Source organism: Eptesicus fuscus, chromosome 13, assembly GCF_027574615.1.
Source record: "Eptesicus fuscus isolate TK198812 chromosome 13, DD_ASM_mEF_20220401, whole genome shotgun sequence".
NCBI lineage: Eukaryota > Metazoa > Chordata > Mammalia > Chiroptera > Vespertilionidae > Eptesicus > Eptesicus fuscus.
In genome coordinates this window covers 46155718-46168240 of record NC_072485.1, presented here as the reverse complement: position 1 = coordinate 46168240, position 12523 = coordinate 46155718, and the positions used below count along the sequence as shown (strand labels likewise).

General features: G+C 36.7%; 2 protein-coding genes across 2 annotated transcripts; both read left to right on the top strand.

Moving 5' to 3' along the window:
• The first annotated feature begins 1124 nt into the window (after positions 1-1124).
• On the top strand, positions 1125-2105 carry LOC129151080 (olfactory receptor 502-like). The gene has a single exon (XM_054724740.1). It carries the CDS (start codon positions 1161-1163, stop codon positions 2103-2105), a length of 945 nt encoding a protein of 314 aa, XP_054580715.1. The 5' UTR covers positions 1125-1160.
• Positions 2106-8515: 6410 nt separating this feature from the next.
• Positions 8516-9580, top strand: LOC129151078 (olfactory receptor 502-like). Its single transcript, XM_054724739.1, has one exon. The coding sequence runs from the start codon at positions 8633-8635 to the stop codon at positions 9578-9580; it is 948 nt and encodes a 315-aa protein (XP_054580714.1). The 5' UTR covers positions 8516-8632.
• Positions 9581-12523: the final 2943 nt, after the last annotated feature.

Sequence of the window (12523 nt, the reverse complement as noted above, 5' to 3'; positions counted from 1 at the left end):
CCCAGGCATGTGCCTCGACTGGAAATCAAACCATGACCTCCTGGTTCATAGGTTGATGTTCAACCACCAAGCCACACCGGCTGGGTCTGTAATTCTCCTTTTAAAAAAATCTTGTTTTACTTTTAGGAACTATAAACTTCCTGATTAACGATGCACCTCTTTTATATATTAGCTGTAAAAAGGGTAATCTGTTATCCATGCATTTCTGAGAGACTCGAAAGGATAATTTGTTACCACACACTTCTGAGAGATTTAACTCCATTATGAGTATTAATTTCCATTTATAATGTAATTACAAAAAAAATGGACTGGCTTCAAACTGCCTGAGATTCACAACTTGATTCCACCACTTGCTATGTAAACTTGGTGAGTCATTTTATAATGTCAAATCAGTTTCTTTATCCATAAATGTAAGTCCTCAATATTATTTCATGAAAATTAAAATAGAACTATATATCTAAAATGTTCACACTGTGCCTACCATCTAGTAAACTTGCAATAACTGTTAGCTATTATTCATGTCTTCATTATAAATTTATCTTTTTTGTTATGCTGACCATTCCTATTTGCTATTCTTACTAGTCTTGTTTTTAATGTTTGATGACCATTACTATTATGCTAGTCTTGTTTTTAATGTTTAAATTCAAAGCCACTTTAAGTATATTTTATAAATTGATAATATAAGGGAAAAGGACCTACATTATTTGAAGTGGGTTCTCTAGTGTTTCTGGTAAAACAATTTTTAAAATATACAAGATTCACTGCATGCAGCTCTGGACTCTGAAAAAAAGTCTAACCTTAGCTTGAATAATTATTTTGTTTACAATAACTCCTATTTGTATTGAAGAACATAAACCATTGAATTAACAATTCTTTTTTTAAAAAATATATTTTATTGATTTTTTACAGAGAGGAAGGGAGAGGGACAGAGAGCCAGAAACATCGATAAGAGAGAAACATCAACCAGCTGCCTCCTGCACACCCCCCACCAGGGATGTGCCCGCAACCAATGTACATGCCCTTGACTGGAATCGAACCTGGGACCCTTCAGTCCGCAGGCCGACGCTCTATCCACTGAGCCAAACCGGTTTCGGCTGAATTAACAATTCTTTAATGCAATCTTTTATCACAAGTTCTTTTGGTAGCAGCTACATTATCTCATGGATTCCCTGTGGGATGGAAACCACACGGCAGTGACAGGCTTCATTCTACTGGGCTTAACTGATGACCCCATCCTTAAAGTCATCCTCTTCATGATCATCCTGTGTATCTACCTGGTGACTGTATCTGGCAACCTTGGCACAATCATTCTTATCAGAATCTCTTCTCAGCTCCATCATCCAATGTATTTTTTTCTGAGCCACCTGGCTTCTGCAGACATAGCTATTTCAACTTCTGTCACACCCAAAATGCTTGAAAACTTCCTGGTAGAGGGAAATCCCATCTCCTTTCATGGATGTTGCACCCAGCTTGGTTCAGCTGCATTCTTCGGGACAGTGGAGTGCTTCCTTCTGGCTATCATGGCATATGATCGCTTTGTGGCAATCTGCAACCCACTGCTTTATTCAACCAAAATGACCACACAAGTCTGTGTCCAGTTCCTCATAGTGGCTTACATAGCTGGTTTTGTCAATGCTTTCTCTTTCATTATTTCCGTCTACTTTTTATTCTTTTGTGGACCAAATCGAGTGAATCATTTTTTCTGTGATTTTGCTCCTCTGGTTGAACTCTCCTGTTCTGAGAGCAGTATCCCTGCAGTTGTCCCCTCATTTACATGTGGCTCCGTCATTATGTGCACACTGTTTGTCATAATTGTCTCCTACATGTACATCCTCATCACCATCCTGAAGATGCGCTCCAAAGAGGGGCGCCACAAGGCCTTCTCCACCTGCTCATCCCACCTCACTGCAGTCACCCTGTTCTATGGGACCCTCACATTCACATATGTGATGCCCAAGTCCAGCTACTCAACAGAACAGAACAAGGTGGTGTCTGTGTTCTACACGGTGGTGATCCCCATGCTGAACCCCATCATCTACAGCCTCCGGAACAATGACATTAAGGGCGCTCTGAAGAGAGTGCTTCACAAGATAATATTTTCTTAGTGAAGCCTGTTATTTTATGAGCTTAGATATGATAATATGCCACAAATATAATAAAAGTAAACTGAGTGTCTGTGGTAAAAATATATTAATTCGTATGTAATTAGCCAGTGTGGAGTCCTTTTTATGAAAATGGGGGTTGTATTTTCTGATATCAAAGAGTATCAGAGGCCCACAGTCACTTCTAATAAAATTAACCTAAATTTATATTTATGAATACAGCTTTCTTTTTCTAAATTTTTAAAAATATATTTTATTGTTTTTTTTACAGAGAGGAAGGGAGAGAGATAGAGAGTCAGAAACATCAATGTGAGAGAAACATCGATTAGCTGCCTCCTGCACACCTCCTACTGGGGATGTGCCTGCAACCAAAGTACATGCCCTTGACCTGGAATCGAACCTGGGACCCTTCAGTTCGCAGGCCAACGCTCTATCCACTGAGCCAAATCGGTTAGGGAGAATACAGCTTTCTTAACATAAAAATACTTTATATACTTAAAATCCCCTCAAGTATAATTCATTTTTTCAAATGTCCTAAAATAAACATGATATTTATAGTTATAACTGAGTACACCTGTTATCCCTCTGTAGAACCCTGTGTATTTTCTTCAGAATATTCATTGCACTTGTAATTGAATATTCAGTATTTGTTTTCTCCACAATCTTGGAAGCTTCATATAGACAGCAAAAATGTATTTTTCTCTCCCTATGCATCTATTTTCATAGCAGCATAAACACTTAGTTGAAATGAATGAAACCATTAATAAATGAATGGATGGCTGAAGGAAGCTTTTGCTGTGTCATGAACCACTGGTTCTGCTGGCTTTGAATCCTGGCCACTGATATGCTGAATGTTTCACTGTGATTCAAGTGATTGAACGTTTGTGTCAGATTTTGCTACAACTGTGACAGGCCATCACACAAACTCATGCTCATCATAATTAAGACCTTGCCTCCACACTGATTAACTCAAAGTGGCAACTAGAATCCCAGCATAGTTATTAAAAGATTTGTAAACACGTTATGTTAAATAATGTCTTTCTCATATATTTGCATGGCTGGAGAGTTTGAAAATCTAGAAGTCAAATAGTAATAAGGGTAGTAGTGGCAGCATTAAGAGTATTAGCAAGAGAAGCTAACAATATGAGATTGTTTACTACATTCCAGGTACTGCTCTCAGATATCTACAGGTTAAAGCCAATTAATTATCAGAATATCACTTCATTGTTCCAGAGAGGATGTAACTGGAACACATACAGGTTAATCAAAAACTCCAAGTCACAAATATCCTCTTAATAATTTGTCTTCTTTTAGGTATATAGTCTGTCAAGTGACAGAATGATAAGCTCTTTGAGAATAAAATAAGACCCATACATATGCTGCCTACAAGAGACCCACTTCATATCGAAGGACACACACAGACAAAGTAAAGGGATGAAAAAAGCTATTTCATGCAAATGGAAGCATAAAGAAACTGGGGTACCAATACTTTTATCAGACAAAATAGACTTTAAAACAAAGGCTATAATAAGAGATAAAGAAGGACATTACAATAATGATATATGGAGCAATCCAACAAGATGATATAACCCTTATAAACATTTATGTACCCAATACAGGAGCACCTATATATATTAAGCAAATTTTGACAGACCTAAGGAGAGAGATCAACAGTAAGAGACTTTAACACCATTGGCATCATTGGGTATATCATCCAGACAGGAAAATCAACAAGGAAACAGCAGTCTTAAATGACACATTAGACAGATGAATTTAACTGACATTTTTAGAACATTTCACTCCAAAGCAGCAGAGTATACATTATTTTCCAGCGCATATCATATATTCCAGGATAGATCATATGTTAGGCTACAAAACAAGTTTCAATAAATTTAAGATTGAAATCAATGCATGCACCTTCTTGAATTACAATGGCATGAAACTAGAAATCCACTTGTAAGAAGAAACCCGAAAAATATTCACACAGGTGGAAGACAAGTAACATCCCATTTAACAATGAATGGGTTAACAGTGAGATCAAGGAAGAAATAAAGAAATACCTTGAGACAAATGAAAATGAAACCACAATGACCCAAATACCTATGAGACACCGGCAAAGCAATTGTGAGAGAGAAATTCCTAGCAATAAAGGTCTGCCTCAAGAAAGAAAAATATTAAATAAACAATCTAAACTTACATCTAAAGAAACTAGAAAGACAACAAAAACAAAGCCCAGATTGAGTGGAAAAAAGGAAATAATAAAGATCAGAGAAAAAAATAAAAATTTGGGTCTAAAATAATAATAGAAAAAAGTTATTGGAACCAGGAGCTACTTTTCTGGAGAAGTAAAATTGATTAACTTTTAGACAGACTCTTCAACAAAAAGAGAGGCAGGGTCCAAATAAATAAAATCAGATATGACAGAGAAGTGATGAAAAACAGATACTAGAGAAACACAAAGACTATAAAAAATACTTTGAACAATTATATCTCAAAAATGCGGACAACCTGGAGGAAATGGAGAAAATCCTAGAAACATATAATCCTCCAAGGCTGAATCACATAGAACAATAAAATTTGAAAAGACAAATATCTACTACTAATATCAAATCAGTCATTTAAAAATTCTCAATAAAGGAAAGACAAAGAAAAGTCCTAAACCAGATGACTTCACAGGTACATTTTACCAAACATCCAAAGAAGCATCAATACCTATGCTTTTCAAAGTGTTCCAAAAATTAAAGAAGATGGATGGCTCCCAAACTCATTTTATGAAGCCAGCATTACCCTGATACCAAAATCAGAGGAATACATCCTATATAATAAAAGAGTAATATGCAAATTGACCATCACTCCAACACACAAGATGGCTACCCCCATGTGGTCAAAGATAGCTGCCCCCATGTGGACACAAGATGGCCACCACAAGATGGCCAACAGGGGAGGGCAGTTGGGGGGGGGGGACTCAGGCCTTCAAGGGAGAGCAGTTGGGGAGGCCTGCAGGGGAGGGCAGTTGTGGGGGACCAGGCCTGCAGGGGAAGGCAGTTAGGGGTGACCGGGCCTGCAGGGGAGGACAGTTAGGGGCAATCAGGCTGGCAGAGGAGTGGTTAGGAGGTGATCAGGCTGGCAGGCAGGAGCAGTTAGGGGCAATCAGGAAGGCAGGCGAGCAGTTGGCAGCCAGCAGTCCTGGATTGTGAGAGGGATGTCCGGCTGACCATTCAGGCCTGATCCTGCGGGGATCGGGCCTAAACAGGCAGTCGGACATCCCTTATGGGGTCCCAGATTGGAGAGAGTACAGGCTAGGCTGAGGGAAACACACCCCCATGTACAAATTTCGTGCACCGGGCCTCTAGTTACATCACAAACAAGCATAATCTCAAAATGGATTAAAAACTTAAATGTAAAACTCAAAACCATATATATCCTATAAGAAAATGTAGGCAGTAAGATCTCGGAGATTTCTTATAGCAACATTTTTTTCTGATAAATCTCCCCTAGCAAGAAAAACAAAAGAAAAAACAAATAGGACTACATCACACTAAAAAGCTTCTGGGAAAACATATTTGCCAATGATACATCTAATAGGGGGTTAGTATCCAAAATTGATAAAGAACTTATACAACTCAACACCTAAAAAAGAAGAAACCCTCCCCCCCAACACACACACCAAACAATCCAATTAAAAAATGGGCAAAGATATTGAAAACTTATTTCAAGAAATAATGAGAAAATTTCCCCTACCTGGTGAAAGAAATAGACTTATAAATACAGGAAGCACAGAAAGTCCCAAACAGGATGAACCCAAAAAGGCCTACACCAAGACCTTTTTTAAATGCCAAAGGTTAAAGACAGAGAGAGAATCTTAAAAGCAGCAAGAGAAAAGCAGTTAGTTACCTCCAACCAAGCACCCATACAACTGTCAGCTGATTTCTCAACAGAAACTTAGCAGGGCAGAAGGGAGTGGCAAGAAATATTCAAAGTGATGACTAGCAAAGACCTATAACTAACATTACTCTACCCAGCAAAGCTATCATTTAGAATTGGTCAGTTAAAGAGCTTCACAGACAAAAAAAAAAAGCTAAAGGAATTCATCATCATCAAACCAGTATTACATGAAATGTTGAAGGGCACTCTTTAAGAAGAAAAAAGAAGAAAAAAGAGATTAAAAAATATGAACAATAAAATGGCACTACATACATACCCATCAACAATTGAATCTAAAAATCCAAATAAATGAACAAGGAATCTAATTAACAAAATAAACTTATGAAAAAAATAGGACCAGAAGCATGGAAACATGGGACAGACTGAGGAATCTCAGAGGGGTTGGGGGTGGAAGAGATTAGCTAAAGAACACGCATACATGCATTACCTATGGACACAACTAATAGGGTGGTGAAAGCCTAGAGTGGGGTGGGAACTGGGGGTGGAAGGGGAGGTAATGGGGGGAAAAATCAGGACATCTGTAATAATCTCAATAATAAAGATATATTTTAAAAGACGAGTTTGCAAATACCAAGGGGTTAACCAATAAAAAATAGAGGAAGCAAACAAAAAATGGGGAAAGGACCTATATAGACTCTTCTCCAAAGAGGACATATGAAGGTGGCTTCAGACATATGAAAAGATGCTCAATGTCATTAATCATCAGAAAAATGCAAATTAAAACTACAACAAGATATCACCTTACACTTGTCAGAATGACTATCATCCATAAATGAACAAACAACGAGTGTTGGTGAGGATGTGGTCAAAAGGGAACCCTCAAGCACTGTTGGTGGGAATGAAGGTTGCTGCAGCCACTGTGGAAAATTGACAGACTCATTAAAGATTACTTGTGTTTGTGTGAAGTGAACTGCTCAATACTCACTTGAGAATGTGATAATGATGCCTGGTGCTTTTGAATTCACATTTGAATCTCTGGAATCTTCAGAGGTTTATCCCCAAAGGCAAACAATAATAAAAACATGCCTACTATATAACATCAGTGAGTTTAATTTATTTCTGTAAGATGAATGAATTTCTATGTCAACAGGTAAGATTAGGCTTTTGTGAGGAATCTATGCTTGCCATTTATTCTCTAAAGTTGCACCCACAAGGCCTGTTGGAGAAACACAGCAGATGTAATCCAGCAGTCAGCTAGCAAGTAACCTTAGCTGAATTAACCCAAGTTTCTACAGTTTACTTACTGGGTATAAACAAATAAAATTTAGGATACCATGATTCCTCATTTATCCACCCATAAGACCAGAAATTCACATGATCTTTCCCACTATCTAAACTTGGCACTCAACCATATGCTAATTAATTCACTGGCTTTGAGATGCTTTGGAGTCTTAATGTTTGTAAATATCCAAAAATCTCCCTTTATTCATTGTTCTGAATACTTTAGCCTACAGGCAACCAGATACTTTTGACCAAGTTGAGAATAAACAGCCAGAAAACTTGGAGATGGGGTTCAACCTGGCCATGAGCTGGGTGAAACTTCTGAAGATTTTAGGCTGTAACTTTATTCAGCTGCTTACTATTTTGAAACTAAATTTATTTCATTTTGTAATACTCTAATTATAAAACATTGTTATATTAGGAAATGATTTGATTTACTTAAATTTATATAATATTTAGGTTGATATTTTAAACTACTTGATATAATAATAGTTTAATTGTAAATGTTAGATATAATATATTTATAATAGGTATCTTCATTTGTAATCTCAATGTGAAATTTCTTTCTATTTCTTCATTGCCCTATTAAAAACTATAATTATCCTTTTAAAAAATGACCTTGTTTTATTGACAGAAACTATAATCTTTTTTATTAACTATGCACCTCTTTTACACATTAGCTGTAAAAAGGGTAATTTGTTACCCACCCATTTCTGAGAGACTCAACTTCATTATGAGTATTAATTTCATTTATAGTGCAGTTAAAAGAGATGGACTGGCTTCAAACTGCCTGAGATTCACAACTTGATTCCATCACTTGCTATGTAAACTTGTTGAGTCACGTTATAATATAGAATCAGTTTCTTAAAATCTATAAATGTAAGTCCTCAATATTATTTCATGAAAATTAATATAGAATTATATACCTAAAATTTTCACACTGCTTACCATTTAGTAAACTTTCAAAAACAGCTATTACTCACATCTCCATTATACAATCCGGTATTTATATACATCTCTTTTATACTGACAATTCCTATTTGCTATTCTCATAAGTCTTATGTTTTTAATGTTTAAATTTAAAGCCACTTTAAGTACATTTTATAAATTGATAATATAAAAAGAAAAAGACCTACATTATTTGAAGTGGGTTCTTTAATGCTTCTCCTAAAAACAATCTTAAAAATCTGCAAGATTCACTGCATGCAGCTCTGAACTCTTAAAAAACTTCCTAACTTAGCATGAATAATTATTTTGTTGCTAATAACTCCTATGTGCATTAATGAACCTATAAACCATTGAATTCAAACTTCTTTAACATAATCTTTCATCACCAGTTCACTTGGTAGCAGCAACATTATCTCATGGATTCCCTGTGGGATGGAAACCACACGGCAGTGACAGGCTTCATTCTACTGGGCTTAACTGATGACCCCATCCTTAAAGTCATCCTCTTCATGATCATCCTGTGTATCTACCTGGTGACTGTATCTGGCAACCTCAGCACAATCATTCTTATCAGTATCTCTTCTCAGCTCCATCATCCAATGTATTTTTTTCTGAGCCACTTGGCTTCTGCAGACATATGCTTTTCAACTTCTGTCACACCCAATATGCTTGTAAATTTCCTGGTGGAGAGAAATCCCATTTCTTATCATGGATGTTGCACCCAGCTTGGTTCAACTGCATTCTTTGGGACAGTGGAGTGCTTCCTTCTGGCTATCATGGCATATGATCGCTTTGTGGCAATCTGCAACCCACTGCTTTATTCAACCAAAATGACCACACAAGTCTGTGTCCAGTTCCTCATAGTGGCTTACGTGGGTGGTTTTCTCAATGCGTCCTCCTTTATTATTTCCTTCTATTTTTTATTCTTCTGTGGACCAAATCGAGTGAATCACTTTTTCTGTGATTTTGCTCCTCTAGTTGAACTCTCCTGTTCTGAGAGCAGTATCCCTGTAATTGTCCCCTCATTTACATCTGGCTCCATCATTATGTTCACAGTGTTTGTCATAATTGTCTCCTACATGTACATCCTCATCACCATCCTGAAGATGCGCTCCAATGAGGGGCGCCACAAGGCCTTCTCCACCTGCTCATCCCACCTCACTGCAGTCACCTTGTTCTATGGGACCATCACATTCATATATGTGATGCCCAAGTCCGTTTACTCAACCGAACAGAACAAGGTGGTGTCTGTGTTCTACACGGTGGTGATCCCCATGCTGAACCCCATCATCTACAGCCTCCGGAACAATGACATTAAGGGGGCTCTGAAGAGAGTGCTTCACAAGATAATATTTTCTCTGTGAAGCCTATTTTGTGGGATCTGCTATAATAACATGTCATAAATATAATAAAAGGAAATTGAGTGTCTGTGGTCAAGATATATTCATCCATATGTCATTAGCCAGTGTGGAGCTATTGTGTGAAGGTAGAGGGTAGATTTTCTGATATCAAGTAGTATTAGAGGCCCATTATCAGTTACTTCTCACAAAATTAGCCTAAATTTATAATTATGAACACAAATTTTCTAACCTGAAAATACTTCATATACTTAAAATCCCCTTAAATATTATTCATTTTTTCAAAAGTTGTTTTCTGTCATGATTATTGTACCTCCAAACCTTTAAGACTGTGACTTTCTACAGAAGCTTATCCTAAAATAAACATGATAATTATAGTTATAACTGAGTACATTCTGAGTAGAAAAAACCAAGTGGAACCAGTCAGTAAAATTACTGATGACATTCTTCTTGGAGGAAGGTTATCAGCTGGGCAAGTGCTCTGTAGACTCATAAATTGTGACCTGTCTTCCTGATCTCTGGCTCCAGCCTAGGTACAGGGGACCCCATTATAGAACAGGATGAGGTTCCCCTGACCATCCTGTGAATTCTTCTGTCAGGTCAAAACAGTGATACTCTGTGGGAAGGAGCAGGGATTCCAATGCCCCTGATTCTCTGTGGAAAGGAGCAAGGATTCTGATATTTTCTAGACTGAGTGAACAAAATCTTGGAGTGACTTGTTCATGATCAGATTTGCATCCTGTTAGGGAAGCTTGAGGGAACTCCACTGTATTTTCTGTGAAGCTTAATTTACCTCTATATACTCAATGATTACCACATGTATTTCTCTTTCCCTGGCTTCTACTCAGAATTTTAGATAAAAATATTTTGGTCTATTGAATCCTCAGCATTAATTGTCTAAAATTATGTAATTATCTCTTTCCATCCCAACTTATTTTCCTCCAGTGTTTCCTCAGAATATTCTGTGCACTTGTAATTAAATATTCAATATTCGGTTTTTCCCCACAAGGTTGGAAGCTTCATATACACAGCAAAAATGTATTTTTCTCTCCCTATGCATCTATTTTCATAGCAGCATAAATGCTTAGTTAAAATGAACGAAACAATTAATGCATGAATGGATGGCTGAATGAAGCTTTTGCTGTGTCATGAACCACTGGTTCTGCTGGCTTTGAATCCTGGCCACTGATATGCTGAATGTTTCACTGTGATTCAAGTTATTGAACGTTTGTATCAGATCTTGCTACAACTGTGACAGGCCATTATACAAACTCATGCTCACCATAATTAAGATCTTGCCTCCACACTGATTAACTCAGATTGGCAACTAGAATCCCAGCATAGTTATTAAAAGATTTGTAAACATGTTATTTTAAATAATGTCTTTCTCATATATTTGCATGGTTAGAGAGTTTGAAAATCTGGGGGTCAAATACTAGCAAGGATAGTAGTGGTAGCATTAAAAATATTAGCAAGAGAAGCTAACAATATGAGATTGTTTACTACATTCCAGGTACTGCTCTCAGAGATCTACAAGTATTAAGCCAATTAATTATCAAAATACCACTATGAAGTTTGTCCTTATCTTTATTTTACAGAGGATGTAACTGGGGCACATAAAGGTTAAGCAAAAAATCAGTCACAAATATCTTCTTAATACTTTGTCTTCTTTTAGATACATAGTCTGTAGAATGTTAGAATGAGGAATTCTCTGAGAAAAAAAACAAGACCCTTACATATGCTGCCTATAAGAGAACCACTTCAGATCAAAGGGCACACACAAACTTAAAGAGTTGAAAAAAGATATTTCAAGCAAATGTAACCAACAAAGAAACTGGGGTACCAATACTTATATCAGACAAAATAGACTAAAAAATGCTATAATAAGATACAACGAAGGACATTACATAATGATAGATGGAGCAGTCCAACAAGATGATATGACCCTTATAAATATTTATGCACCCAATACAGGAGCACTTAAATATATAAAGCAAATTTAAAAAAATATATTTTATTGATTTTTTTCAGAGAGGAAGACAGAGGGATAGAGAGTTAGAAACATCAATCAGCTGCCTCTTGCACACCCCCCACTGGGGATGTGCCCGCAACCAAGGCACATGCCCTTGACCGGAATCGAACCCGGGACCCTTGACGCTCCATCCACTGAGCCAAACCAGTTTCGGCTATAAAGCAAATTTTGATGGACATAAAGGGAGAGATCAACAGTAATAACATCACAGGAGACTTTAATACCATTGGCATCAGTGGGCATATCATCCAGACAGGAAAATCAACAAGGAAACAGCAGTCTTAAATGACACATTAGACCAGATGAATTTAATTGACAGTTTTAGAACATTTCACCCCAAAGCAGCAGAATATACATTCTTTTCCAGTGCACATGGTATATTTTCCAGGATAGACCATATGTTAGGCTACAAAACAAGTTTCAATAAATTTAAGATTAAAATCATATCATGCACCTTCTCCAATCACATTGGTATGAAACTAGAAATCACTTACAAGAAGAAACCTGAAAAATATACACAAAGGTGGAGAATAATAAGCATGTTTCATACCAATGTGATTGGAGAAGGTGCATGATATTATTTTAATCTTAAATTTATTGAAACTTGTTTTGTAGCCTAACATATGGTCTATCCTGGAAAATATTTACAATGATGGGTTAGCAGGGAGATCAAGGAAGAAATAAAGAAATACCTTGAGACAAATGAAAATGAAACCACAATGACCCAAACATCTATGAGACACAGGCAAAATAATTCTAAGAGAGAAATTCATAGCAATACAGGTCTACCTCAAGAAAGAAAAAAATATTAAATAAACAAACTAAACTTACATTTAAAGGAACTAGAAAAACAACAACAAACAAAGCCCAGATTGAGTAGAAGAAAAGAAATAATAAAAGAGCAAAAATAAAAAATT